The 25658-nt window shown below is 45.1% G+C and overlaps 1 protein-coding gene across 1 annotated transcript in view; it reads right to left on the reverse strand.

The window, feature by feature from the left end:
• The window catches only part of Dnah8 (dynein axonemal heavy chain 8), a 228670-nt gene that overhangs the window by 40989 nt on the left and 162023 nt on the right, over window positions 1–25658 (reverse strand). Inside the window, exons 80-86 of the mRNA XM_051153391.1 lie at window positions 25099–25217; window positions 23209–23411; window positions 20516–20589; window positions 18320–18472; window positions 17256–17411; window positions 6277–6393; window positions 3501–3602 (exon numbers count right to left, since the gene is read on the reverse strand). Coding sequence (XP_051009348.1) covers window positions 3501–3602; window positions 6277–6393; window positions 17256–17411; window positions 18320–18472; window positions 20516–20589; window positions 23209–23411; window positions 25099–25217 — 924 coding nt within the window. The remainder of the gene's footprint in view (window positions 1–3500; window positions 3603–6276; window positions 6394–17255; window positions 17412–18319; window positions 18473–20515; window positions 20590–23208; window positions 23412–25098; window positions 25218–25658) is intronic.

The following is a 25658-nucleotide window of genomic DNA, read 5'->3' on the forward strand; positions in this document are numbered from 1 at the left end:
GGCAGTTCCCACAATGCAAAGGCAAAGGGAAGAAGGGAGCAGGATCCAAGGGGACTTTTCTTGATCTTGACGTTTTAAATAGTGAATGCAAGGCTTTTTCAAATAAAAGCCTCTAAGTGTTATGTGTTATGCTTTTTAAGTAGACCTAGCTTTCAGGGAGTGTTCTGAAGTCAGTAGAACTGAGCCCAGAGGATTCCGTCTTAGATGTTTGGACCCTTCTGTGCTGACAGCGCAGGTCACTCACCATCAACCAAGGTATGTGAGTCCCCAGAGGGCTGTAGGGGACAGCTGAAGAGCAGGACGATGTGGCTCCTTCCAAGAGACTTGCAATCCAGTGTGGACGGTGGAGAACATCTACTGGGGGCCCATCTTTCCCCGCTTTGCTCTCCTAGGCAACTACAAAACACCCTGTGATCCTTTAAACAGCTTAAAACTTCCTGCTGCCACCCCATAGCCAACGCCCTCACTTCTTCACTTGGAATGTAGACAAAGTCAGGAAAATATCCTGATATCTTCCATTATACCATCAGTCTCCTCCATGCACGCTTACCCCCCCACCCTAAGGGATGGAATGCCTTTCATCTGTCAGGAGGGAGTAGGTAAAGATGAAAACATGCAAACCAACAGGCACATGGATAGGCGTTGGTTGCAAAATCTATTGCAATAAGTAATGTGGGTATGGGAGCCCAAATCCTCATACAAATGTGGAAATTTTATGGGGAGGGCTGGGATCATAATCCAGAGTTCAATCCCTAGCATGGGATAGAGAGCTCATGAGTAAACATATCATGTGCTATGTTCACGTTCTATACATTTAAAAATATCGTACAGAGACGCTGGCAAGGTTGCTCAGTGGTTAAGAGCACTGGCTGCTCTTCCGGAAGACCTCAGATCACGTCTGAGCACCCATGTTAAGAGGCTCACAACTGCTTATAACTCTAGCTCAAGAGGATCGAGCTAACCCAGGGGATCTGGTGTACAGCTGTCCTTAACCCCAGTGCCAGGGGATCTGATGCCCTCTTTCATTCTCCATGGTCACTGCACTCACTTGTTTTCTTTGAATTTCAGGCACAGAGGTAAGTTTTTCACATACTGTATTTGTTACTTCTATAAATTAGCCACCCTTTTTGTTTCAGTTTTCCTCCATTCAGCTCCGAAATCCACCTACAGTATCCTTTTTCTTGAGGCTATTTAAATGTTCTTAACGTATGCCCTTGGATATGTACTCTCCCTGTGAAACATGCACAGCTTACTTTATAGATCTCGTTTTACATATTTTCCAGCTTCACTGAACAAATGTTTGCACAATCTATTCAGGATGTCACGTAGAGCATTTCTTCTGGGTACACAGCACTATTAATAACTGGTCTTTTGTCCCCATGGTGGATACGGAAGCTGCCCCCCCCAACACCTCAGACGATGCTATGGATAATATCTGTCCTGAGAGCATGTCTGAGACATCATGGAGCTGAGAGGACAAGAGCTGCTAGCGCGTGTGCCACAAGGGTGAGTGGCAGGAGCCTCCGTGCTGAATCATTACATCTCACTGTCTTAGGGTGCGGTGAGAGAACCCAGGCACTCACTCTCCCAGGTGGCTAGAGCAGTGGCTACCGTGAACTCGCAGTTCAGACCCTTCCCAGGAACTGCCCTGGCAGAGAGGAGCTTCCTCGGCTAAGGTCGTACATAAGGTCAGCCTCGGCTAAGGTCGTACATAAGGTCAGCCTCGGCTAAGGTCGTACATAAGGTCAGCCTCGGCTAAGGTCGTACATAAGGTCAGCCTCGGCTAAGGTCGTACATAAGGTCAGCCTCGGCTAAGGTCGTACATAAGGTCAGCCTCGGCTAAGGTCGTACATAAGGTCAGGCTGGAGAAATGGGAATGGGAAACCTGAACAGAGGGGTCACAGCCTCTTTCCAGAAAAACCAGCCTGTGATGCGCGCCTTCACCTCTCACACACAATGCCACCGTGAACATTTGGTATTTACACCTCTGTGGGCCTTTCCTTTGACATCGGTTTTGCTGGAGTACTTGATTTCAGCCAGTATCACCAGACTGCACTCTGGGAGGTCTGTCCCTATTTACCGTCTGGTTGACTTCTGAGCACTGGTGTCCCTACCTTTATGCATCCTTGCCAATACTTGCTGTTTTCCATGTGCAACTTAGTAGAAAGAGTTAAAACAAATAAACAACAACAACAAAAAAAAAACCCAGCTATCTGGTCAACCTCGAGTTTGCCAGACTATCTCAGCACTTTGGATGCTTTCTTGTAATTTATTTCTATTCTTTTTTCTTTTCCCCCCTCTTATTGGAAATAAATTCTTTTCACATACAGCATATCTAATTATAGTCTCCCCTCCCTTTCTTCTTCCCCCTCCCCCCCCCCTGCTTCCAGATCCATTCCTTTTCTGTCTCTCATCAGAAAAGAACAGGCTTCAAAGAGAGAGCTTTGTTGTGATTTTAATTAAGTTATGCCAAAAAGAAATGAAGGAGGAGGGGGAGAAAAAGAAAGGGGTAAAAGAAGAAGAAAAGGAAAGGAAGGAGGAGGAGTAGGAGAACATTATTTGCTGGACCAGAATTACTAGCAGAGTCCCTAATATAAAGAATTCAATAAATTATTCATGTATCCGCTTTTTCCCACTTAGGTAAATGCATATTGTTTCTTTAACACACAGAAAGATTTAAGAAGAGTGTGTGTCCAGTGGGCCTTGATTTATGTTATTTATCCTTCATGGTAGAGTCATCATTACTAATGAATAATATCCTCTAGAAAATATCTATTCAGGGGCTCTTTGTGGAGCTTACTGGGGAAAGAGGGGAAGCCCTAACATTCCATCCATCTTCAGTAGTTCATTCCAACAGAAAAGAACACTGAAATTATAGTGCATTCCCCCGGCACTTATTTTTAGCCTTGGAATCATGCTTTGTTTTGGACGCAAGAGGCAGAGGCCCAGAGAGATGGCCCGTGTTTTCCTGACATATTCTGGAGAACTGAGGCCATGAAGCAAGGGCAGTGGGTATCAGGCTCCTTGAGAGGCCCCGTGGGAGGGCTGATGGCTGGTTTATTGTTGGACGTGAGGGCAGTATGGTAGAAAGAAGGGATTCTTGGCTTATCTACTTATAAGCATGCCCCGCCGCCCCCCCCCCCCGCAAACATACCATTTGTCATGCCCATTGTAAATAAAAAGTATTCTTCAGCTGGGGAGATAGTTCAGTGGTAAAGAGCACAGTTCTTGATCTTACAAGGGCAACTGGAGTTTGGTTCCCAGAACACATGAGCATGCGCGTGCACACACACACACACACACCCCACACACACACATCCCTCCAGTTGTAGAGCATCTGACACCCTCTTCTGGCCTCTATAGGTACCCACACTCACATGCACACAGCCATGCATAGCCACGTGCACTTATGCATAATTAAGATGAAATACATGTTTTTCAAAAAGGAAACCACAGTGAAACCGTATCTTCACACGTTTTCCTCCCCAAAACTGACTCACTCTGGCAAAGCAATTAAGCAGCCGTTTGTCAAAGTCGTCTGTCACTCGGCCTCCGTACTGTACTTCTCCGATCATGTACCGAACTGTGCTCCACGATACACCCTGTGTTAGGAACAAGGTAGGGTTATCCACTGCCAAGGAGAACACTAGGAAAGTTCTGGAAAAGGAAATGCCACTTAGGCAATTATCCCCTTTAGCATTAATGGTCTACCTGACGCAGGCTAGAAGCACCTGAGGAAAAAGTCTTTATTAGGTTGGTCTGTGGGGAATTTCTGTGAGGGGCCAGTATAGGTGGAACTGTCTCCTACAGGTGTCCCTAGACTGTGTAAGAAGGCCAGCGAAGCATGAGCCAGCAAGCAGTGGTGCACCACGGTTCCTGACTTCCCTCGGCGACAGTGACCTGAAAGTGCGAGACAAACAAACTTTCCTCCCCTAAGTGGCTTCCAGTGAGTGTTTATCACACCAGCTGAATGAACCTTGAACAGCATTGAAAATTAACTCTCTATCTCACAGGAATAACTCACTGCCGTGAGGCCCGGAGCCGCTCCGGTTTGCTCACCAAAGAAAAATCTATGATATTAGGCGTTAAGAGGATACGCTGGCTATGGGTTATGTCAGAGAGGAAAGCAAGGCAGTATTTTTCTCTTTGTGATCGTAATTGCCTGTAACCCTCATCACAGCAGATGCCACACTGTTACAGAGGGGCGGGGGGCGGGGCAGGTGATGCCTAGTGGGGAGAGAAGCAGAGGCGAGGAAGGGGAAGTGTTAATGTTCTCTCCTAGCAATAGATTTTTCCAGAACCAGTAAGAGAATGCACAGGAAAGTATTTATTCCCAAGGCTTTTCTACAATGCAATCCTGCACTGTCTCATTCTGTAAACTAAAACTGCTTAAAGTCGTTATTAATTTCTTAGCAATCCTACACTAGCAATGTAATTCTGCTATTCGTAGCTATTTTGAAGAAAACAATATATTTAGAGTAAAAGAAAAGTGAAGATGCTTACGGATGTTTGATTCTTACTATTTTTATTTACTTATTACTGGTTAAACTTTTATTTTTCACCTTGGTTGCCTTTCAAAGCAACCGTTTTCAAGGCACCCATTATTTGTATATGCTGACATGATAAATAGATGCAGAGTATGGACCCACACAATATAATTTTTCATCAGACTGCCACAGTCTGAATTTACTATCCTTTTGTCATTTCAAGAGAAAATGACTGGTTCTAGACTTCTGTCCACCCCAGGTGAACATTCATCACGGCTCACCAGCACCACACCGCTACCACAGTGTCTATAGTGATGGGCAGGAAGAGAGGGGCAGAATAAAAGTGGTCTGTCTCTATTAAGCCTGTACACTGTGTTTCCATAAGTGCTAATTCATCTAAGATGCTACAACGACTTTACGGAGGAGCGGACAGTTTGCAAGGACTTGCTTGTGGTCCTGGAAAAGGTAGATTTCCCTTCATAGCCTGTGAGAGGAGCGACAACCAGGCTTATACTCCACAGCTCTGTGACCTCGAGGAAGCCAGCCATCATTACATGGACATAATGGTAACTCCGTCTATGTCAACCTCATGATGGTGCAGCCAAAAATGATGCCCTGCCTACATAAACGCCACGGAGATTAGTAGCCAATCTTGGAAGTGACCACTGGGGCTGAGGTGTGGCTCGGTGGTAGAGAAATTGTCTAGCATGGGCAAGGACATAACTTCAGTCCCCAATAATACAAAAAAAAAAAAGAAAAGTTTTTAAATTGCTGTTTATATGCTGAACTTAACAAGAAAATGAGCTAGGCTCTTGGGGCTCAGCATGTAAAACCACTTGGTACCCAGCCTGAAGGCCGGAGTCCCAACCCCAAGACCCACAATCTAAACAGAGAAAACCAGTTCCTGCAAGTTCTCCTCTGGCCTCCAGATGTGCACCATTGTGCATGAATGCCTGCACTCAAACACAGACATCACGTACACATGTGTGCATACATGCACACACATGGCGCACACACTAAACAAACAAATATGTATAATAAATTGAAAGAAATGACTTCATGGTTGGGGCTGTGGTCCAGTGATAGAAACGGCACTTATTGAGCACATGTGAAGCTTGGGTCACTAGCACCACACACACACACACACACACACACACACACACACACACACACACACACACACACACAAACCAGTAGAGGGGCTCAACTGTTACAAACACTTGATGCTCTTGCAGCAGATGAGGTTTGGTTCTCAGCCCACAGCTCAACCATCTATAATTCCAGGTCCAGAGGATCTGTTCCCCTCTCTTCTGGCTTCCAAGGGCACCGTACACACATGGTACACTACACACACTCAGATGCACACATAAGTCAATGCATACAGGAATCTCTTTTTAATGGTGAAGGAGGGAATTTAGGATCAGGAAAAAAAAAAAAAAGGCACGGCCTTATTGCCTAGCTGACCCCTCTTCCTCTCTTTTAAGGAAACTGGAGGAAGACCAAAGATGGCAAGCCTGACTGAGGTTGTCCCTCTTCTCGTGGGGCCCAGGAGTGGCATTAGGGGCAGGATTGTATTTTGTAGCCCAGGGTCTCATTCTTAGACTGGCAGGCACCTTCTGGGGGTTGGGGGACAAACTGTGAGTGTGTTGGTCAGGGGAGGACAGAGTGAGCAGACCAGCTGGTTAGAGTGGCTGTCCCTCCGAAGGCAGTTCTCGGGGAGACTTCAGCTAGTTCACGCCACGTTATGGGCTGTAGTGAAAAACAACAGAACCCCGGCCATCCCACTCACCTTTTTAATATCACACTCATCAAGGTGGTTCTGAATGAACTGAACGCTGGCTGAGAAGTCGGCAGAATTGAATTCATAGGGAATATTCCAGCCCAAGGGACCAAATTTCCGTCGCTCCTTAAATACAGCAAAGGAAGTCAGTGTCAGCTGTGATTTAAACACTGTGTGTAGCTGGATCTTTGTCTGTGGAGCTGGAAAGTCACCCTTGGGGTCCTAGGGCGTGCGAGGCAAGTGTTGTACCACTGAACACTTGGCTCTTGACAATTCTTCTGTTATTTATTGGGAGTGCAATACAGTTAAATAAATAAATAAATAAATAAATAAAAGCTTCACTGTTAAGATAAGTTGACACTGTGTGAAAAGAACAGTATGGGGCTGGCCTGATGGCTCAGTGGGTAAAGGTGGTTGTCGACAAGCCTGATGGCCTGAGTTCCATTCTACTGCAGCATTTGAACTTACTTGAGCGTGTGTGTGTGTGTGTGTGTGTGTGTGCACACACACACATGTGCTTTTTAAAATAAAAATGTTTTAATTAAAGAACAGTGTCTAGTTGGGCAAGGTGGTACAAACTAGTAATCCAGCACTTGGGAGACTAAAACAGGAGGATTGTGACTTCAGAGTCAGCCTGAGCTACATAGCACGACCCTGTCTCACAACAAAAGCAAACAAACAGTACGTATAGCTTGAGGTGTAATAACCACCAAATATTATTTAATAACTATAGCTAATGGCTTAAAGGTACATTTCTGAAAAAAAAAAAAACATTTTGTCAAGTTGGAGCTATTGTTTAAGTCTAGTAGGTTGTCATGGTGACATAGCGTATAATCTTAGTTGAAGGGAAGATGAGAAGTTCAAGGTCATCCTCAGCTACATAGTGAGTTCAAGGGCTATGTGAGATCTATCTCCAACAAGCAAAACTTGTCTGGGTCTCCATTGACAACTCCTCAGGAAACTGCAGGAGAATCTTAAAGAGTGCCTGCTGGCTCTGTTGCTGTTCTAAGTCAGCCTCCAAAGAGTTTGAGAGGCAAAAGTAAAGGCTGAAATCTTTCACGCTGAAGAACTCAAGCATTTATGAGCACGGCTCCCTGCTACCTTCACCCTGTAATTTTTCTGTCTCCGGTTTTGAAAACCAGGAATTTCTGTTATGCGCATGACACACCTGTCTTTAAAACTCTCACACCACCTTCACACCACTGTCACCCTCTTACTGAGTAAGACCTGGAAGACACCTAGGAGGAGACTGTGGCTGTTCTGAGTTGCTAAATTGCCTGAGAATAATCAGACTGGACTCGGTTCAGGGGATGGAGCAGCTTTGATATTCTGGAGACTACTGCGTTTCTCTCTGCCTGTGTTCATGTGGGTGCATGCATGGATCCGGAGGACAGCCTTGGGTACTGTCCCCGGAAAAGCTGGCTACCTCCTTCTAGATAGGTCTTACCTTGACCTGGAGATCACCAATTAGGCCAGACTGGCTAATTAGACTCGCTGACAGGCAAGCCGCAGGGATCCCTTTGTCTCTGCCTCCCCAGTGCTGAGATTCCATGCGCATGCCCCCATGCCTAGAATTTTAATGTGGGTCCTAGGAATCAAACTCAGATCTCCAAACTTGCAAAACAATTACCTCATTGGCTGAGCATCTCCACTCCCCGAGTCCTGGGGACCACTTTGAAAGCATATGAGTGGTAGCCCTAATAACTCCAAGCCCTGGAAACCCGGAAAGTCACACAGATGGGTGCAGCTTCTGTGTTACCAGCGGTCCCTGCCTGGCTCATGTGTATCTCTAGGGAGGCTCTGTGTGTCCTCTGGAGCACGGACAGCAATTCTGCTTCTCTGAATACATACTAGACCTGGTTTCTCTCCTCTGCCTTCTCCAACAGACAAGCATATGCACATGTGCACACACACACACACACACACACACACACACACACACACACACACACACGTGCACAGGCACATGTCTTCACAAGCCATTTCTTCCTCTTCCTGTTGCTGTTCCAAGCCTCACTGACTTCACATCCCACCTTCTAAAGAGATCTATTAGCTAGGATAAAACCATGGGCAAGTTACAGAAGAAATTCTGAAAGCCAGAAGGTTTTAATCACTGACCCTCAGGCATGCTTTTAAAATATTAACGAAACCATTAGTTTTAATTGAGCTCCAGTTGTTCCGACCCTGGGAGATAAGGTGAAGGGCAGAAAACAAAACAAAACAAAAAATGTAAAGCCCTCTCAAAAATGAGCAGTTGCTTCCCTTACTTCTTGGGTTAGGTTGTCACATGTCAATGGGACTCTTGTCCCCATCACTTAACTAATTAGTTATAGGAGGACAACCAGCCCAGGGGGTAAAAAAGGTTTCTACAAAGTAAAAAGAAGCCGCCAGCATAGAAAACAGACAACCTAGAGACTGAGGGAAAGCTTTTGCCAGCTATCCTTAAGACAAGGGGTTAGTATATAAAATATATAAAGAACTGCAAAAATTAAACATCAAAAAAAAAATCATCCTTTAAGTTTATACATGCACTATTAAAAGAAGCAGACAGATCTCAAAAGAAGAAACATAAGTAGCTAATGAATATTTTAAATGTGTTCAACATCCCTAACTGCCAGTACAAAACAAATTAAAACTACTTTGAAATTCCATCACCTCCTAGGTCAGAGTGGTGATTACCAAGAAAATAGACAGCAAATGCTAGTGTGAGTGCAAATTAGTGAAGCCATTATGGAAACCAGTATAGGATGGGAGTCCTCAAAAAAGTAAAAGTAGAAATACCATCTGACCCATCTGAGCATCACCTAAAGGACACTCTACCCTACCACGGAGATCCTGCACATCCAGGCTTACTGCTACTCTCCTCGTAATAGCTAGTAAATGGAGCCAGCATAGATGCCCATCAGCAGATGGCCGAATAATGGCAGCATACAAAAAACTGAATTTTATTCAGCCTTCAAGAAGAAAGAAAATCATAAAGTATTCAGGAAAACAAGTACACCTGGGAAGTTTACTATTAAGTTATGTATCTTAGGTCCGGAAAAACAAGTATCACATGCTCTCGCTCGTGAACATGTACAGATGCTAGCTTTTGTTCTATGGGGTGTTTGGTTGGTTGGTTGGTTGGTTTTTGGTTTTTCGAGGCAGGGTTTCTCTGCATAGCCTTGACTATGCAGGACTCGCTCTGTAGAGCAGGCTGGTCTTGAACTCAAAGAGATCTGCCTGCCTCTGCCTCTTCAAGCGTTGGGATTACAGACGTGTGCCACCATGCCCAACTTGTTTTATGTCTGTGTGTTTGTGCGTGTGCATGTGTGTGTGTGTGTGTGTTTAAGGGCATGTGAGTGTACACATAGGCTATGAAACTCAAAAGGAGATACAAGAGGACATAAGGAGGTGCTGAGGACTGAGATGGGAATGGACAGGAGTCATATGGCAGGAAAGCAAACGGGAGGCTACTGGGGGAATACATATGGCAACCAGCAATCAGAGGAAGCCCCCCCCCCCATGGGCACACCCATAGGCCAATCTGATGAAGACAACTCTTCCATTGAGGTTTCCTCGTCCCAGGTGGGTCAAGTTGACAGCAAACCTAACCAGGATAGGTGGTGTATGTATCTTCTTGCCTCGTGTTGGGATATTTGGTCCTTTAACCAGATTTGGAAGCTTGGCAGTGAAGGACAGGTCTTCCATCTGTCTTTGTTTGGCGGAAGGACTTGCAGTTGTCTACGCCACACTGGTCAGTCCACTACCTTCCCACCCTCAGTGAGGTCAAGTGAGAGTTGTGAAATTCCAGAGTAGATCTCAGAGACTTTGAGGTGGGCCTCTCCCAGATTATTCTGGCAGCCAGGGTGGGATGGAGCCTTTCGGATATCCACATGAAAATAGTTGCTGTGGTTTCTTCTGTCGTGTAATCTTCAAACAGCAGAGCGTAAGTCACTTAGTGAAATGGAAATATTAGCCATTTTTTTTTTTTTTTTTTTTTTGGAAAAAAAAAAAAAAAAGATCAAAATCTACAGTGAGCTTTACCTAAGCGTTTGGCTGAATTTTTTAAATTTAAGGTTCAATTATACAGCGGGCTGAATGAGACGTAATTCTTCCTTTGCAATTACTGGAGATACTCGAACTGGCTCCATGGAAACATTTCCATTTATATGCACAGAACGATGGCCACTCATCTATTCCTTAAAATGAGAGCTTTGAAAATTGCCCCAGTGCTGAAACTTGCCTCGTATCATGTCACTCCTTATCTATTTTCATTTAAAGTATTCTCTTTCTAAGTTGGCTCACAGAAGTCAAAAGACAGAGGAGTTCATCTTGGGGAAAAGACAAAATCTTGGTGGATGCTTTTTTTTTTTCTTTCACGTGATTCACTTCCAGTTCTTGTGTCCATCTGTTGGCATATCCAACCACCCATGGATCCCTCTAGATAACAATAAAGGAAAAGAAGAATTGGGCCCAGAGAGGTGGCTCAGCAGATAAACATGCTCTCACAAGCCTTGGTGGCCTAGATTGATGCCTGAGAACCTCACAGTGGGAGGAGGGAACGGGCTCCCCAAAGCTGTTGCCTGACCACATGTGAGTCATGTCACGTGCCTCCCCAATCAATAAACAAAAATGTAATTAAAAAGCATCAAAGACCAAGTTACCACAAGAGCCTGGGAGCTCTTTTGGAATCTAGGATGTGGAGATTTTAAGGCCATTTAGAATAGTGCATCTCTTCAGTGCAGTTAGTATTCTGCAAGCCCCAGGATAAAGTCGTATTAGTTCAAGAGAAAAACATTATCGAGTACATGTGTTTTCAAGAAGTTTTCGTCTGGTCGAGAAAATCAGACACAGAAACAAGAAAAGGACAGTGTGAAAGCAAATGCAATTAGCCGCTGAAATTTACCAGGAAGACAAGCCAGAAAAACAAAAGGAAAAACAAAACCAAGACACCTGACCCAAGGCTTCTAGCTCGCAGTGAAAATGAGGCTGGTCTGTTAAAACAGACAAGAAGCCGGCAGGTTTGGTGAAGGCGTGGAGAAAATACAGAAGCACAAAGTCTGTGTTGAGGACAGCAGGCAGAGGAGCCTACTGCAGTAGAGGGTGGGCTCCAGGAGCAGCAAGGACCCTGGGTTCATCTCCTTCAGGATGGGGTATAGACAGATTTGAGCACAAAACTCCATCTGCCAAAGAGCTTGATAAGGAGGAATGTGATGGGTTTAGGGGGACCAGAGCACACTCCGTACATCGTTTGAACAATCTGATTCCTCCCCATACCCTTCCTCTGTGTGTGTGTGTGTGTGTGTGTGTGTGTGTGTGTGTGTGTGTGTGTGCGCGCGCGCGTGCGCGCGCGCTCAGAAGTCACAGCTGGGTGTCCTCCTGAATCGCTGTCAACATTACTTTTTGAGACACGGCCTCTCGGCCTCTCGGCCTCTCGTTGAATCTGCCTAGGCTAGAAGGGCTGGCCAGCACACTCCAGAGACACTCCTGCCTCTGCTTCCCCTGCCAGAACTTGACAGGTGTTCTGGGGATCTAAATGCAGGTCTGCAAGCTTTACAGAGTTCTGCACACCCCACACCCCACACCCCATCCCTGCCCCTGCGAGAAATACATGGAACAGAACCACCTATGACACATGGAAATGCTCTGAGATCAGTGGTGAGAAAGTGCTCACTGGAGTCATTTAAATGGTGCTGAGGCTCATCCTGATTTTACACGGGGTTCGGTGTAGTTCACTGGCTGTAGTTAATGACCAGACTCAGTAAGATGGCGAAATGAAGTGTGCACTGAAATGAAAGATACAACCCGCACTAGGCGATCTGGGGTCAGAACCAGTAGGAGACGGGATGACAGGGCAATGTGGAAGAGAAACTCGCATCGTGTTACTGCAGCCATTCAGAAATATTTCAGTAAAGGTCTCATAAGCATGCTTGCCAAAGCAGGGACTTGTGCACGCGCTATTAGGTTGGAAAAGGGGTGTTTTGTCAAGACTTCAACTAGGCAGAAAAAAAGCACAGAGGAACTGAACACTTCCCTGAATGAAAACATAATGATGATGGTATTTCCAGGGCCCTGGTGATATGAATGTGTTTATTAAATTACTTTAAGGGCTGTGATAAAAAAAAAAAAAAAAAAAAAAGTCCACATTCACAACGACTGCTGCAGGACTCTAGAGATCCCAGAATCCTTCAGGGGCTTGTTATCCTGGGCCAAGAACAGACTGACTTTAGCAAAGAGACAGTAAAAACTCAGGATAAACCACTAGACGTGTCTCAAGTGTTAGAAACCCTGTGGGCAAACCACTGGGCTGAGGAGAGGGATTCTCAGACTACTCCCTTAAATGCAGTGGCTTTTTGTCACCGTCATTCTCAATTTTTGTTGTATGTAGAAACCATATTGGAAATTCTTAAAACAAGAATTTTCTACCCCCAACCCTGGTCCATCACTAACTTCACTCTCCTAGTCCCTCAGTCTGTCATTTTCCCAGAGGCTAATGTGACCAATCTGGCCGGCCTCCAGGCACTGGCTGAGGACCATGGCTTAGGGGATCTGTTCTACCGAACTCCTTGTTCAAAAGCAACACAAATTGCCACCGATAAGGGAAGGCAGAGGGGGAAATCACTGGACATTTTGTTGATCTTATTTCTATAGCTGTTGGGAGAGTAAAAAATGCAATTGCTGGGTTTCAGGGTCAAGACTTTGTAGAAAATGTGTTGACAAAGTCTCAAAGGGTAAAGATAAAAGCAGGCTTGCTGCATCCCCCAGCCATGACGCTGCACTGAAATAGAACAGTGGATCCAAGAGAGCATCTTCCCTCCTGGGTTCTGTTCAACACAGTGGTACCCGATCGAGCCTGGGTTCCTAAGAATGAAAGGTTCCCACAGGAAACAAAGGCGGAAGTAACGAAGGTAGCTACAGTTGGAGTAGCTCCAGTAGCAGAAACTTCTGCCATCAGAGGCTGCAGCCTACATGTAGCAAGGATTTTGGCTTATTTAAAAACATAGAAATGTTACGGGAATATGTTTTTGTTTTAATCGCAGGTGTGGGATATGAGGCAGCATCCAACTATGATTGTCTCATGCTCTGGCAGGGATGGGATTTTGACAACTGCAGATGGTTAACATTTGGAATTCTTGGGACTCTTCAGAGGGTATATAAATGCAAGAGCCCTGACAGAGGCGGTGGCTGCTGCTGCCCCTGCTGCTGCCCCTGCTACTACTGTTGTTTGCTGTTTGCTGGTTGGAGATATCCTGATGACTAAGATCAACCTTGCCCCCAAAGAACTCAACAGCCCTAATCAGCAGGAAATAGCCTAACGATAACAACACCCCCCCCCTTTCCCTCTAACTTTCTTTCTCTCCTACCCAGTGTTGGGGGATTGGAAGAAATAGAGGTGGTGTAGGGAAGTAGGAAAAAGAACCAATAAAGCAGCCAATATGTATATATGTGAATATATATTCCTATTCTACCTAAATGGTAACTTCCTAAAGAGATGGGGAGGTTTCAGAAACCTGTGTAGAGTGAGCAGCACTACTTTAGAGTTACCCTGTGCACGTAAGCAAGCCCACAAGGCAGCGGCTGAAGCATCCTCCTTCCATGGAGGAAGCTTGATCCCACATCACTAAGGAAACAAGCCACACCCTCCAGCATGTTGCTGCCCCTCCCGAACAGCCATGCCCACAAGCCCTTCTCCCAGCAGAGGAAGGATGACAACTGGTGTGGAGTCCACACCATGCACCTTGCCCTTGAGCTGGGTGAGTGGATGCATGACAAATCATGATTCAGAGAGAAAAAAAAAAACCATGTGGAGAGCAGGCAGCGGTTTGGTGAGCTCAGCCCCAGGTTGTTCATGCTTATGTGGGTGGACTGCCGTAGGCGCTCCTCCGCTCTACAGCTTGTAGTAATGGGGCACAAATCAATCAATCCCTTGTCATTTTGGTTAGCAAGGACAAGATCTGCAAGCTTCTTGTGGTTCGGGGATATACCTCCAAACCACAACACACAAACACACACACACACACACATACACACACGCACGCACGCATGTGCATGCTAAAAGCACATGTAGGCCTTTTTAAGACAGGGTCTATCATTAAGACTGGAACGCACCAATTTGACTAGATTGGTTGACCAGGGAGCCCGGAGATCCACCTGTCTCCTCCTCCTCCCTTCCCCTTCACTCTCACCCCTCCCACCTCACTGGGGTGGGGTTGCAGACACATGTGGCCTTGCCCTGGTTTTTCACATGAGTTCTTCAAGGCTCAAACTCTGGTCTTCATGCTTGGATGGCAAGTGCTTTACAGACTGACTTCTCAAAAAAAAAAAATCATTATGTCTCTGTCTCTGTCTCCTCTCTCTCTCTCTCTCTCTCTCTCTCTCTCTCTCTCTCTCTCTCTGTGTGTGTGTGTGTGCATGCGTGTATGTGTGTGTGTGTGTGCATGCGTGTGTGTGTGTGTGTGTGTGTGTACCATGGCATAGTTCTGAGGGCAGAGGACAACTTTCAGGAGTAAGTTCTCTCCTTCTACCATATGTTCCAAGGACAGCACTCTGGTAGTCAGGTATAGTAGCAAGAGCTTTTACCTACTTGAGCCATCTTGACAGACCTTCAATATTATTATTTTTTATTATTATTATTATTATTATTATTATTATTATTATTATTATTATACTGACATACTACTATTAGTCTGTTAGTGTGTCCCAGCCCTGGAAGTAGACATACTGTTTTTCTATGTTTTACCCTAAACATGCATCTTGTTTACCCCAAGCACAGTTTGGCCCCTGACTGGATCATGGGCTTTGGGCTCTTCCGTCCAGCTCCCAGATAATGTCCACATTCTCTGGCCAACACATGTTGGCACACTGACTATATGGAAAAATCCCTTCCCACAGCAACTCTCCAGGGTGAGCTCAGCGGAAGAGTTGAGTCACTGTGACTGGGAACAGTCAGAAAATATTGTTATCTGTGAATAGGGGATCAAATAACAGGGTCACAGCAGTCTTTGAACTGGAGCGTGATACAGGGGAACAATCCTCAGATAAGAGGCGTGAAATTGGTCTCTGGAAAGCTGTAATTTACAATCCTAAAGCCACAGAGGAATTTAGTAAAAGCAGCTACTCACAAAGCATGCAAGCCAATGTGCACTCTCCCGGAGCAAAGAGACAGAAGAACACCCACAGCCCTCTCTGGTGGCTGCAAAGGACCCAGTGTGGTGCTGCAGACAGTGAGCCAGGGGACAGTAGCAAGTCCTGGAGGAAACTATGCATTCCCCTGTTCTTGGAGAGATATGAAGGGACTTCCACACCCCACATGGGCACAGCTGAGGCCACACCTGCCAGGGCATGACCAAGGGCTCATGTTGTCTTTCTCCCAAGCTCCAGGAAGGAGAGACACAGAAAGAAATCCCTTCACGCCCTTGTGAAACCAAAGAATTCCTTTTGTGAATTAAGGGCATGACATTTCCCAATATTGAGCCACACATAAAAGAACAGAGTAAGTTTCTTAGTAACCCTAAAACAGTTAAATCACAACACAAGCAATTACTAATTAAAATAAGTATTTAGTAACAATTAACATAAGTAATTAGTGTGTGAAAGCTGTCATTACAACTTGGCAGGGGTGGGGAACTCTGGTTACCCCTCCCCATGTCCACTACTGAGAACTAGGGACAGGCCAGCCCAGATCTATCATGGATGACACAGACTAAGATTCAATCATCTCATTTTGTGTGTGTGTATGTGTGTGTGTGTATGTGTGTGTGTGTATACATAAAAGCCAGAAGACCCTTGGGGGTTGATACTTAGGCCCTGTCTCCTGTCTCCCCTTTTCTTTCTTTCTTTTTTATTTTTTAAATTTATTTGTTTTTATTTTATGTGCATTGGTGTTTTGCCTGCATGTATGTCTGTGTGAGGGTGTCAGATCTTGGAGTTACAGACAGTTGTGAGCTGCCATGTGGGTGCTGGGAATTGAACCCGGGTCCTTTAGAAGAGCAGTCAGTGCTCTCAACTGCTGAGCCATCTTTCCAGCCCCTCTTTCTCTTTTAAAAGACAGAGTCTCTAACTGGCCTGGAACTCATCACGTAGTCTAGTTGGCCAGTGACTAACAAGGATCTGCCTGCCTCTGCCTCCCAGCACTGAGATTACAAGCATATGCCACCATGTCAGTGTTCTACACGCAGGTTCTGGGGGTGACTCTGTTCCTTAGGCTTGCACGGCAGGCACTCATGGAGCCACCTCCCCGCCCCCCCCCCCAGGGCAATTGCCTCATTTTGAAATTGGGGGCAACCCTACCTTGAAAAGCAGTGGCTGTCACTATCTGAGGGGGCGTGGATAACACTGTTGGCCAACCCAGGCATTTTCAAGTCCAAGGTTGGCTCTTAATAATCTGTTGGTTCACTATACAAATATTTACCGCACTCGGCTTTATGGTTTAAAAGTAGGAACCCCTCCTCCCCCGCCGCCCCACAGGCTCATGTGTTAAAAGCAGTGCTATTTTTAGAGGTGGTAGAAACTTCTGGAATATAGGATTTAGGGGTAGTTGGTCCATGACAGCATTCTGTCTCCATTTCTGTTTCATGGCCACCACAGGGTGATTAAGCTCTGCTCCTGTGTCTTCCCGTGTCTTGACACCAAATGTTAGAACCATCTGACTTGACCATTTGCAACGTGAGCCAAAGTAAACGCCTCCCCCTAAACTGTTTCCCTCGGGTATTTCTCACAGTAAGGGAAAAAATGACTACAGCACCGTGAATGTGCCCTCACAGCGCAGTGACCACAGGACGTGAGTCGGCAGCATCAAAAGGAAGGCCTCTGTACCCAAGAAGGTCACATTTGCACAGTGGGGGCTACGGGCGAGATCTGAAACAAACACATACTAAGCCAGATGGGGTGAAATGCCAGGATGGAGGTGGGGATATGGACGCCTTCCTTCCAAGAGCTCTCTCTCCCATGGCAGCTACATCAGCTCACTAGCGCCCCCTAGTGGTGACCACTGGTTTCCAGGTTACCTGAACAGTGGAGTGCAGAAAGGCCACTGTGTACAGCATGGGCTTCCACATGGGTAAGTTACTGATGTCCAGAAGGTCTTGGTTGATCCCAGCAAATGTCCTTTTCAAGCCTGCCCGGACGCCTTGGGGTGGCTCATTTGTGAACTTGAGAGAAGTCTGTTTTGAGAAGCAAACATTTGTGTTACTGTTATAAAGTACTGTGAAGAATGCAGTTGAAATCATGCAACAAGAGCTGAAAAGATGGGTCAGTGGTTAAGGACACTGGTGGCTCTTGTGGAGGACCCAGTTTCTGTTCCCAGTACCTACATGGCAGCTCACAGCTATCTGTAACTCCAATACCAAGGGATCTAGTGCCCTCTTCTGGCCTCTGAGGGCACCACATGCGTATGGTACACACACATCAATGCAATCAACCAACCATAAACATAAAAATAAATTAACTAATAATAATGAAATCATAGCCTGGCACAGTGGCACACACCTGTAATCTCAACACTCAGGAAGGCACAGGCAGACAGATCTCTGAGAGTTCGAGGCCAGCCTGGTCTACAAAGTAAGTCTAGGGCAGCCAAGGCTATATAGAGAAACACTTGTCTCGAAAAAAAAAAGAAAGAAAGAAAGAAAGAAAAGAAAAGAAAAAATAGTAGCGTGTTAGGTAATATTGTGCTTATGGCACAGAATATGTGGGCTGGAATTCAACGAAAAAGCCAATTACATTGACCAGAGTGCAAACCCAATAAGCTAATACGGACTTAGAACTTTCTTATGGAAATAACAAGCCTGATGACTACAGCTAATTAATACACCCTGTCCTGTTGCCCCATTTAAAGCTGTGCGAGCTTGTTTACTCTTCGGGAGGCCTAGCATATGCCACAGCACACACGTGGAGCTTAGAGTCTGTTCTTTCCTTCTGCCCTTTGGCCTCTGAAGAGCAAACTGGGGTTGTCGGCTCAATGGCAAGCACTTCTACCTCGAGAGTCATCTTGCCCTCCCTCCCCACCTGCCCCTCAGCCGCTGTCGGTCGTGACTCATGCTGTGGTCTGGGTTGGCTCCCAGTGACACACCTGGAGTAACGTGATTGGAAACCGGTCGTGGGGCTCGGTGGTGATCCACACGCGGAAAGAGTCCTCCACGGTTTCCGTGATCATTAACGTCTCGAGTAATTCATCCATGAATTCTAGACCAAGGTGGCAATTTTGCAGTAATACCCAGCCACCCTGTGTCCAAAAAAAAAAAGAGTCCACATTTATTTCTTATATCTTGTGATTATTTTACCAAAACAAAATGAATTTCAGAAATAAGCTTGCTTACAGCATGATTGCTTTATTTTGAGTCTGTGTTTAGTAATTAAAACAAACAAACCTATATGTCAACACATATTCCTGGCCTAATCTGGTGACTTGCAGCCAACTGACTAATGAATAACATTGCATTCTGGACCGCCTGACTCCTCAGAGACTAGAAATGAAAACTTGAGTGTGTGTGCCATCTAATGGCAACGTTGGTAACTTGCACAGGTACGTCAGAATCCATTTGGCCTCAAACCAAGAAGAAAATGCTTGTCATCTTCTTAAAGTCAGAGGTCATGCATGTGGTGGCACCTGCTAGCCAAGTTCTAAATCACATTGTCATTGCTTTTCCCAGGGGCTCCTGAAAACATGATTTATTAAGCTCCATCTCAATGGTTAAGCAGAGCACTTTTTAACACTAAGCCAGAGGCCATCACTACTCTACAAAGACAAGAGTTGTTCACTTATTTATTGAGTTGGTGCTTCATTCTATAGTTCAGGCTGGTCTTGAACTCACTGTGTAGCCTAGGCTAGTCTTGAACTCTCAAGCCTCTTTCTTCTGACCACTAGTACTAAAATTATAGGTTTGCATCACCGTGCCCAGTAAGTCAACATTTTAATGTTTTGATCTGACTAGATAACTATATCCACAAACTGTTAAACATAGTAACTACATGAGGGTTATTTAAACCGTGCCTTCCACCAGAAGAAAAAAATCAGAGCTGGGCTTGCTTGAGTGGCAAAGAGGATGCGCTGAGCCTTTACCGTGGCCCAATATATAGATATCTCCTCTAGGTAGGAGAAGATGGAATTCAGCATCGTGGACCTGGACTTTCTGCTCCCTTACTCGGCATCCAGGGACATCAGATGTGTTTGAAATCTGGGGTTTCTCAAGGTCACAATACAGCCACACTTGTATTTGTTTGTTTTCTGATAATGCCATTAGAATACATTGTGAGAAACAGATGTGGAAGCTACAAAAACCATCATCCCAAAGAAGATTAAGGTGAATGTCGTATTTAAAGTAAGTTTCCCACTCACTGAAACTAAAAAAAAAAAAATCTCTTTTGCCCAAAGTAGAACAGACAAATCACCCAAAAGACTGGGAGATCTGACTCAAGTAGAAATAACTGCACATCATTGCCTTGATATATAAATTAAATATAATTTATTATCGAATTTAATTAGGTGATAGAGATTAAGGCTTTGGGCACTTGAAAATTAATGACCAGCTTGAAATTTTGATGACCTAAGTAGAGCTTTGGGCCATTAACTCTCACTGGTCATTAATTCCCAGAGAAAAGGCATGACAAAGTCGCCACAGTCGTGATGAGATCAAACACTTAAAAACAAACCAAGATTTTTATTTTACTTTCATAAATTATGCCCTTTCTTATTAGAGCTGAGATGGCTATCTGCAAGGCATTTTTAGAAACGTAACGATCTGTGTATTTATTAGGCACAACGCCAACTGCCTCTCAGCATTCCCCTTCAGTAAAAATCGTCATCAATATTTAAACACAAAGTCCTCAACTATTCTTATTTGCCCAAAATGATCCAGTAACGAAAAATGAAAACCCGCCTTTAACTGAAAATTGAAATTTAACTGCCCTGATTTGTTCCTTACATGAATATTGATCATGGAATTCCAAGATGGCTGGAGCTGTAACCTTAGGAACCAGATGTTGTCCCTTCTAGATTGTAAACAGATAGATGGATTGATGGATAGATACAAAAAAAAACAAAGTTGAATGTGGACCATAAGAAACAGCAAGCTTTCTATGGGGTTAAAAGGAGGAAACTGTGCTTTGAGATGACCACAGATGACCAATGGTTTGGCTGTGCATCAACAGGAATGGAAAATGAGCATCAGAGGAAGGATGCTTCCAATCACTGTGGCCTTCCAAGGTAGACCAGATGGATGGAACTGTAGAGCTTTGGTTGCAATGATGTCAGGCCTTGGTTGCATACCTGTTGCATGGACATTTGAATCAGTTTGCGAGCGTGCACTTCTTGTCCTTGTCCCATTGAGATAGTTCTACATTCTGTAATAAACAAAAAAAAATCACAACAACATTACTACTGTCTCCCTCCCTTCTTTCCTTTAAGAAGGAGCCTTTACTACTCAAATAGACCTGACTTTCCATAGTATTGGCCAGAAAATGTATGGCACAGAGAAATGGAGACGCCTAAAACAGGATGATGAGATATGAGAGCGGAAGACATAGGTTGGACTTCAAAAGACACATGCACACATATGTGAATGCATGTATGCATGTGTGTGTGTGTGTGTGTGTGTGTGTGTGTGTGTGTGTGTGTAATTTGGGGCCTTTCATTTTGCTCTATTGATTTGTTTACTTGCTTTTAGCCAGTCCCACACTGATTAAATTATTGTCATTTGATAAAGCTTTAAAAACTTAGGAGTGTTCATTTCCAATCATTGGGAAATTTTTTTTCTTTTCAAGCTTTTGTAGCTGTTTTTGTTCATCTATACCTCTGAAGATCTAATATCTTCTTAGGATCCAATTAAGGAAAAATTATGTTTGAATTTGAATTAGACTTACATTAATTTATAGACTAATCTATGAAATATTGACACCTTTACAATATTAAATTGTTATGCTGGGAATCGGCTTTAACTCTATTTATTTCAATTAACTTTCTATGTCACTGAGAAGGTTTTATATTTTTCTTCAAATGGGTTATTTTTTAAAATGACCCGTTTCGTTTTTATTGCAAAGTTAATGGAGTTTTTACATTTTATTTTTACAAGGAAGCACAATTGATTTTTTAAAAATATATACTGTGAGTCGCCATCTTGCTGAACTGTTCTATTAAGTAGGATATTTCCAGTTGATTCATTTGTGGTTTTTAAGCTAGACGATTACATTGTCTGAGAGTAGTGGTGGCATTTTTGCCCCCCCCCTTTCAGTAGTTACATCTTTTATTTATGATTCTCACAATACGTTAGCTGTACCCTCCTCGGAGATGCTTCATCACCTTGGCAGTAGGCGGACATCTTTGTCTTGAGTCTGGTTATGTCTCAGTTGCTCACCAACGAGTCTGGTGCTGACCCCTGCAGCTTACATTTATCACTTCATAGGGCACTTAGCAAAGTCAAAGATGGATGCTGAACTTTTTTAATGCTTTTATTATTTTTAGTGTGTGTGCGTGTGTGTGTGTGTGTGTGTGTGTATGTGTGTGTGTGTGTGTGTGTGTGCATGCACATACATACCATATCCTAAATGTGGAGGTCAGAGGATCACTTGTTGGAGTCTGTTCTTGCCTTCCATCTTTATGTGAGTTCTGGGGCTTGAACTCAGATCATCGGGTTTGGCAGCAGATGCCTTTGCCAGCTGACCTCTCTCACTGACTGTAAAATGCTCCCCTAATCTTTTTGACATGAATGAATCAACTCTGCAAGTACAACCAGCTGTAGGGGCAATAGCAACAACAGCCAGCATTTCTGAGTATGTAGGGAGGACAGTGCAAGCCTATCACCGTGGCCCCATCCTTGAGCCCACTGACTCCATCACTGCTGCCATGCTTGGGCACCACGGTTCCTTGCCCTGACTCCCCTCTCTGGGATAATTTCCTTCTGTCTCCTTTTGGTAATATATAACTATATCTTCTATTTAAAATATTTATCAAAAATGAGGCCAGGCTAGAGAGATGACCCAGTGGTTAAGAGCCCTTGTTGCTCTTGCAGAGGACACGAGTTTGGCTCCCAGCACCCATGTCAAGCAGTTCAAAACTGCCTGTAAGCCCAGCTCCAGGGAACTCAGCACCACCTTCCAGCCTCTGGGTACCCACGTTCACGTGCACATACCTATACAGGCATCCATGAACACATAATTAAAGATAATGTCTTAAAAGACAGCCATGCTGTCTTCAGGATCTGTGCAGCCGTGAACCTGTGACCCATCATTTCTATAGTACGTGGTTACAGTTGTCGTACATCCTCTTGGGTTATGTTCACATCTGTCCTCTCCAGCTGTGTTCTATTTATCTTCAAGCCTCTGCTGCGGAGCACACGGCTCGTTACTAACTTGTTATGGAAGGGAAAGTACGAACAAATGAGTCCCCGGTCATCAGGCGTTACTATAATGGTTCTAGCTTCTCAGTTTGTGACAAAATGCGCTTTGGTGTCATCGTTGTATATAAACATGGCAGCAGCAGATGATTGCTCCTTATGCTATTGCTACCTGCTGTCCTCCAGTACAGCCATCTGCTGACAAGGCAATCTGCGGTAGAAATTTTATATAGAGATATAGATACAGATAGGTATGATTTGCCCGTCTGTGCAATGACATCTGTGTCTCAGGCAAATAGATGGAAAGCGGGGAGGGGGGGGGGGACATAATTTTTAAACGTAGCTTTATCTCACACACAACTTTCTTTTTCTCTTTCTTTCTAGACAGGGTCTCACTATAGAACCCTGGCTGGCCTGAGCCTCAGTATGCAGACTAAGATGGCCTTGGATTCACAAAGTTCCGCCTGCCTCTACCTCCTGAATGCCAAGTTAAAGGCGCATGCCAGCAAGCCCAGACACAGAGACTTTTCTAAGTAGCCCTACCTGCCCCCCCCCCGCGCCCCTTCCCCCCGCTGCCGCCCGTGAAAGGCGACACTCAGCACAAACGTAGATGTGTTGCTAAATTTCATACCCAGCTTTAGCTTTTTGGCCAGTGCATCAATCTGGATGGTGGGGTCGGAGCCCATGGACAGGAAACAGATCAGAGGCGTGTGTGAGTCGCTTTCTTCCCACGTCTTCTCCAGATTCAGGATGACTGGCTCCGTGTACTTCTCCTCCAGAGAATCTGCAATATACTTCCTTGCTTGGAAAACCGTGCGGTCCGGGCACCACGATCTTGAAACGAATATAAATTAGAGGAAGTAAATTCAACATGCACCCCGCCCTCGCCCTGCCTGTCTAATTCTGAGTGTGCAAAGGTCACAACTTTAATTAACAAAGGGACAGCAAGTGAATCCTCCCTTCCATGGGGCTGCGTGAGAGGGATGGCAAACTCCGTGATCCTTGGATGAGCACAGATTTAATTGTGTATGGTTTGGGTGCCAGGCACTGGCAGGGAACAGTGTAGGATCAGTGACGACAGAGTGTCCTCTGCCGGCCTCAGCCCATGGCGGAGGCCAACCTACCACAGACACTGAAGCTCTGCTGTCTTCAGAGAGGGGCTGGGTGTGCCAAGGAGACCAGAAACAAGCTATCAGCGAGCATCTGTGTTCCAACCATTTGTGTGCCACATGCCCTAACAGGTTCAACACACACAGACACATCCAGAAAATAAACACCAAGACAGTTGATCGTTTAGATGGGAGACGTGCTGTCTCTCAAGCAAGTTCTCACTTACCAGTTAATGACACTGCTTGTGTGACCTGAGTCCAATTTTAAAATGACAGATAAAGGATATAAAGGATGACTGTGCGTATGTCAGTGAAAACAAGGACGTCTTTCATACTCTACTGACCAGAGGGGTCACCACTGAGCCTACTCGCATCACTCTCGTGGGCTACAAGAACCAGCGAGCAGCATGCCCAGTGGCAAACTCAGGTGTGCTGTGTTATGAAACAGGAAAACTGCTCTAACTCACCCACCTCTTCTTGTTGTCCATTCAACACAGATTCTTTCTTAATGTCAATTTTAAACTTTTGTGTCCACTTTAATGACCTAAAGAGCAGCTGCACATTTCACCAGTGTGGCATTCTTACCCGCCCCCTCAAACTAAACCGAGTTTTAGTTTCTGAACCAATTTCTTGCAAAGGCTGTCTTAAAATTTTATTTGTGTGTGTGTGTGTGTGTGTGTGTGTGTGTGTGTGCGCGCGCGCGCGCGTGTGCATGCATGTATGTTTATATATTTGTACAAACATGCACTTTATGCACATGCTGCAGCAAGAGTGTGGTGATCAGAGACTAACTTGCTAACGTTGCTTCTCTCCTTCCACAGCGTAGGTCCCAGGGATCAAACTCAGGTGGCCAAGTTTGGCAGCAAGTACCTTTACCCATGGAACCATCTCAACAGCCCAAATTCCATTTTTTTTTTTTTAAACGGAGGTAAATTCAATAGTGAGTGATTCACACAATACCAAGTGGATAAAGAAGACATAGGGGGCTTGAGAGATGGCTCAGCAGTTAAGAGCACTGTCTGCTCTTCCAGAGGTCCTGAGTTCAATTCCCAGCAACCACATGGTGGCTCACAACCATCTGTAAGGTGATCTAATGCCCTCTTCTGGCATACAGGTGTACATGCAGATAGAGCACGCATATACAATAAATAAAATCTTAAAAAAAAAAAGAAGACATAAAAACGTATCTTCCCTCGTGTTTCTACTAAAAGCGCTACGGTTAATGCGTTGTCCATCTAGACTTCCTCCCTGCTGGCATTTACTGTCAAAGAACTGGAGGGTTGCTTCCCTAAACAACACACGTTAACAGTGGGGACACGATGGTGATGCTGACAGGCCTGTGATGAGGTGCAGTGAGCAATGCTGTCAGTCTGTAAGCCCTCCCCCACCCTCCCCCCAGCCCCGGTGCCCACCTGATGAGCAGCAGCTTGCGGCAGGTGTCCAGGGAGTCGTTATATCCGTCAGGGATGATCTCTTCCTCCGGGGCATCCTTATCGAACCAGTTTTTCCACCCCTTCTCATTCCGAGATATCTAAGTGGGATGGAGACAATATAATCAAGCTGCAAGACAGCGAGAGATTGGAATGCACCAGATGCTCCAAAGGACCCAGGAGGAGCCTCTCTTGTGGGCTCTTAGCTTTCAAAGCTAAACAACCCACCACTGTCCGCAGTGACCTGAATAACATAGGCACAGCGTGACTGTTCCTTTCAGGGTTTTGTTCGTTGCCGTCCTGGGTGATTCCCAAAAGTTAGGATAATACCTCAGTGACACAAAATGGTTAGCAAGGATGACAAGTAGATCAAGGCTTCTCAAATCGTGACGCTTACTGACACATGGGGCTGGATAGGAAGCGTAGGGCTTTCCTGGGCACGAGCAGATGGACACTTGTGCCCCTCCCTAGGGTTAACACCGTCAGACCATACACTCCCTAGAAACTGGACTTTCGCCCAGCAATCTCATGCTAGGAGAAGG

The sequence above is a fragment of the Acomys russatus genome, chromosome 11 (genome assembly GCF_903995435.1).
Source record: "Acomys russatus chromosome 11, mAcoRus1.1, whole genome shotgun sequence".
NCBI classification, from domain to species: Eukaryota; Metazoa; Chordata; class Mammalia; order Rodentia; family Muridae; genus Acomys; species Acomys russatus.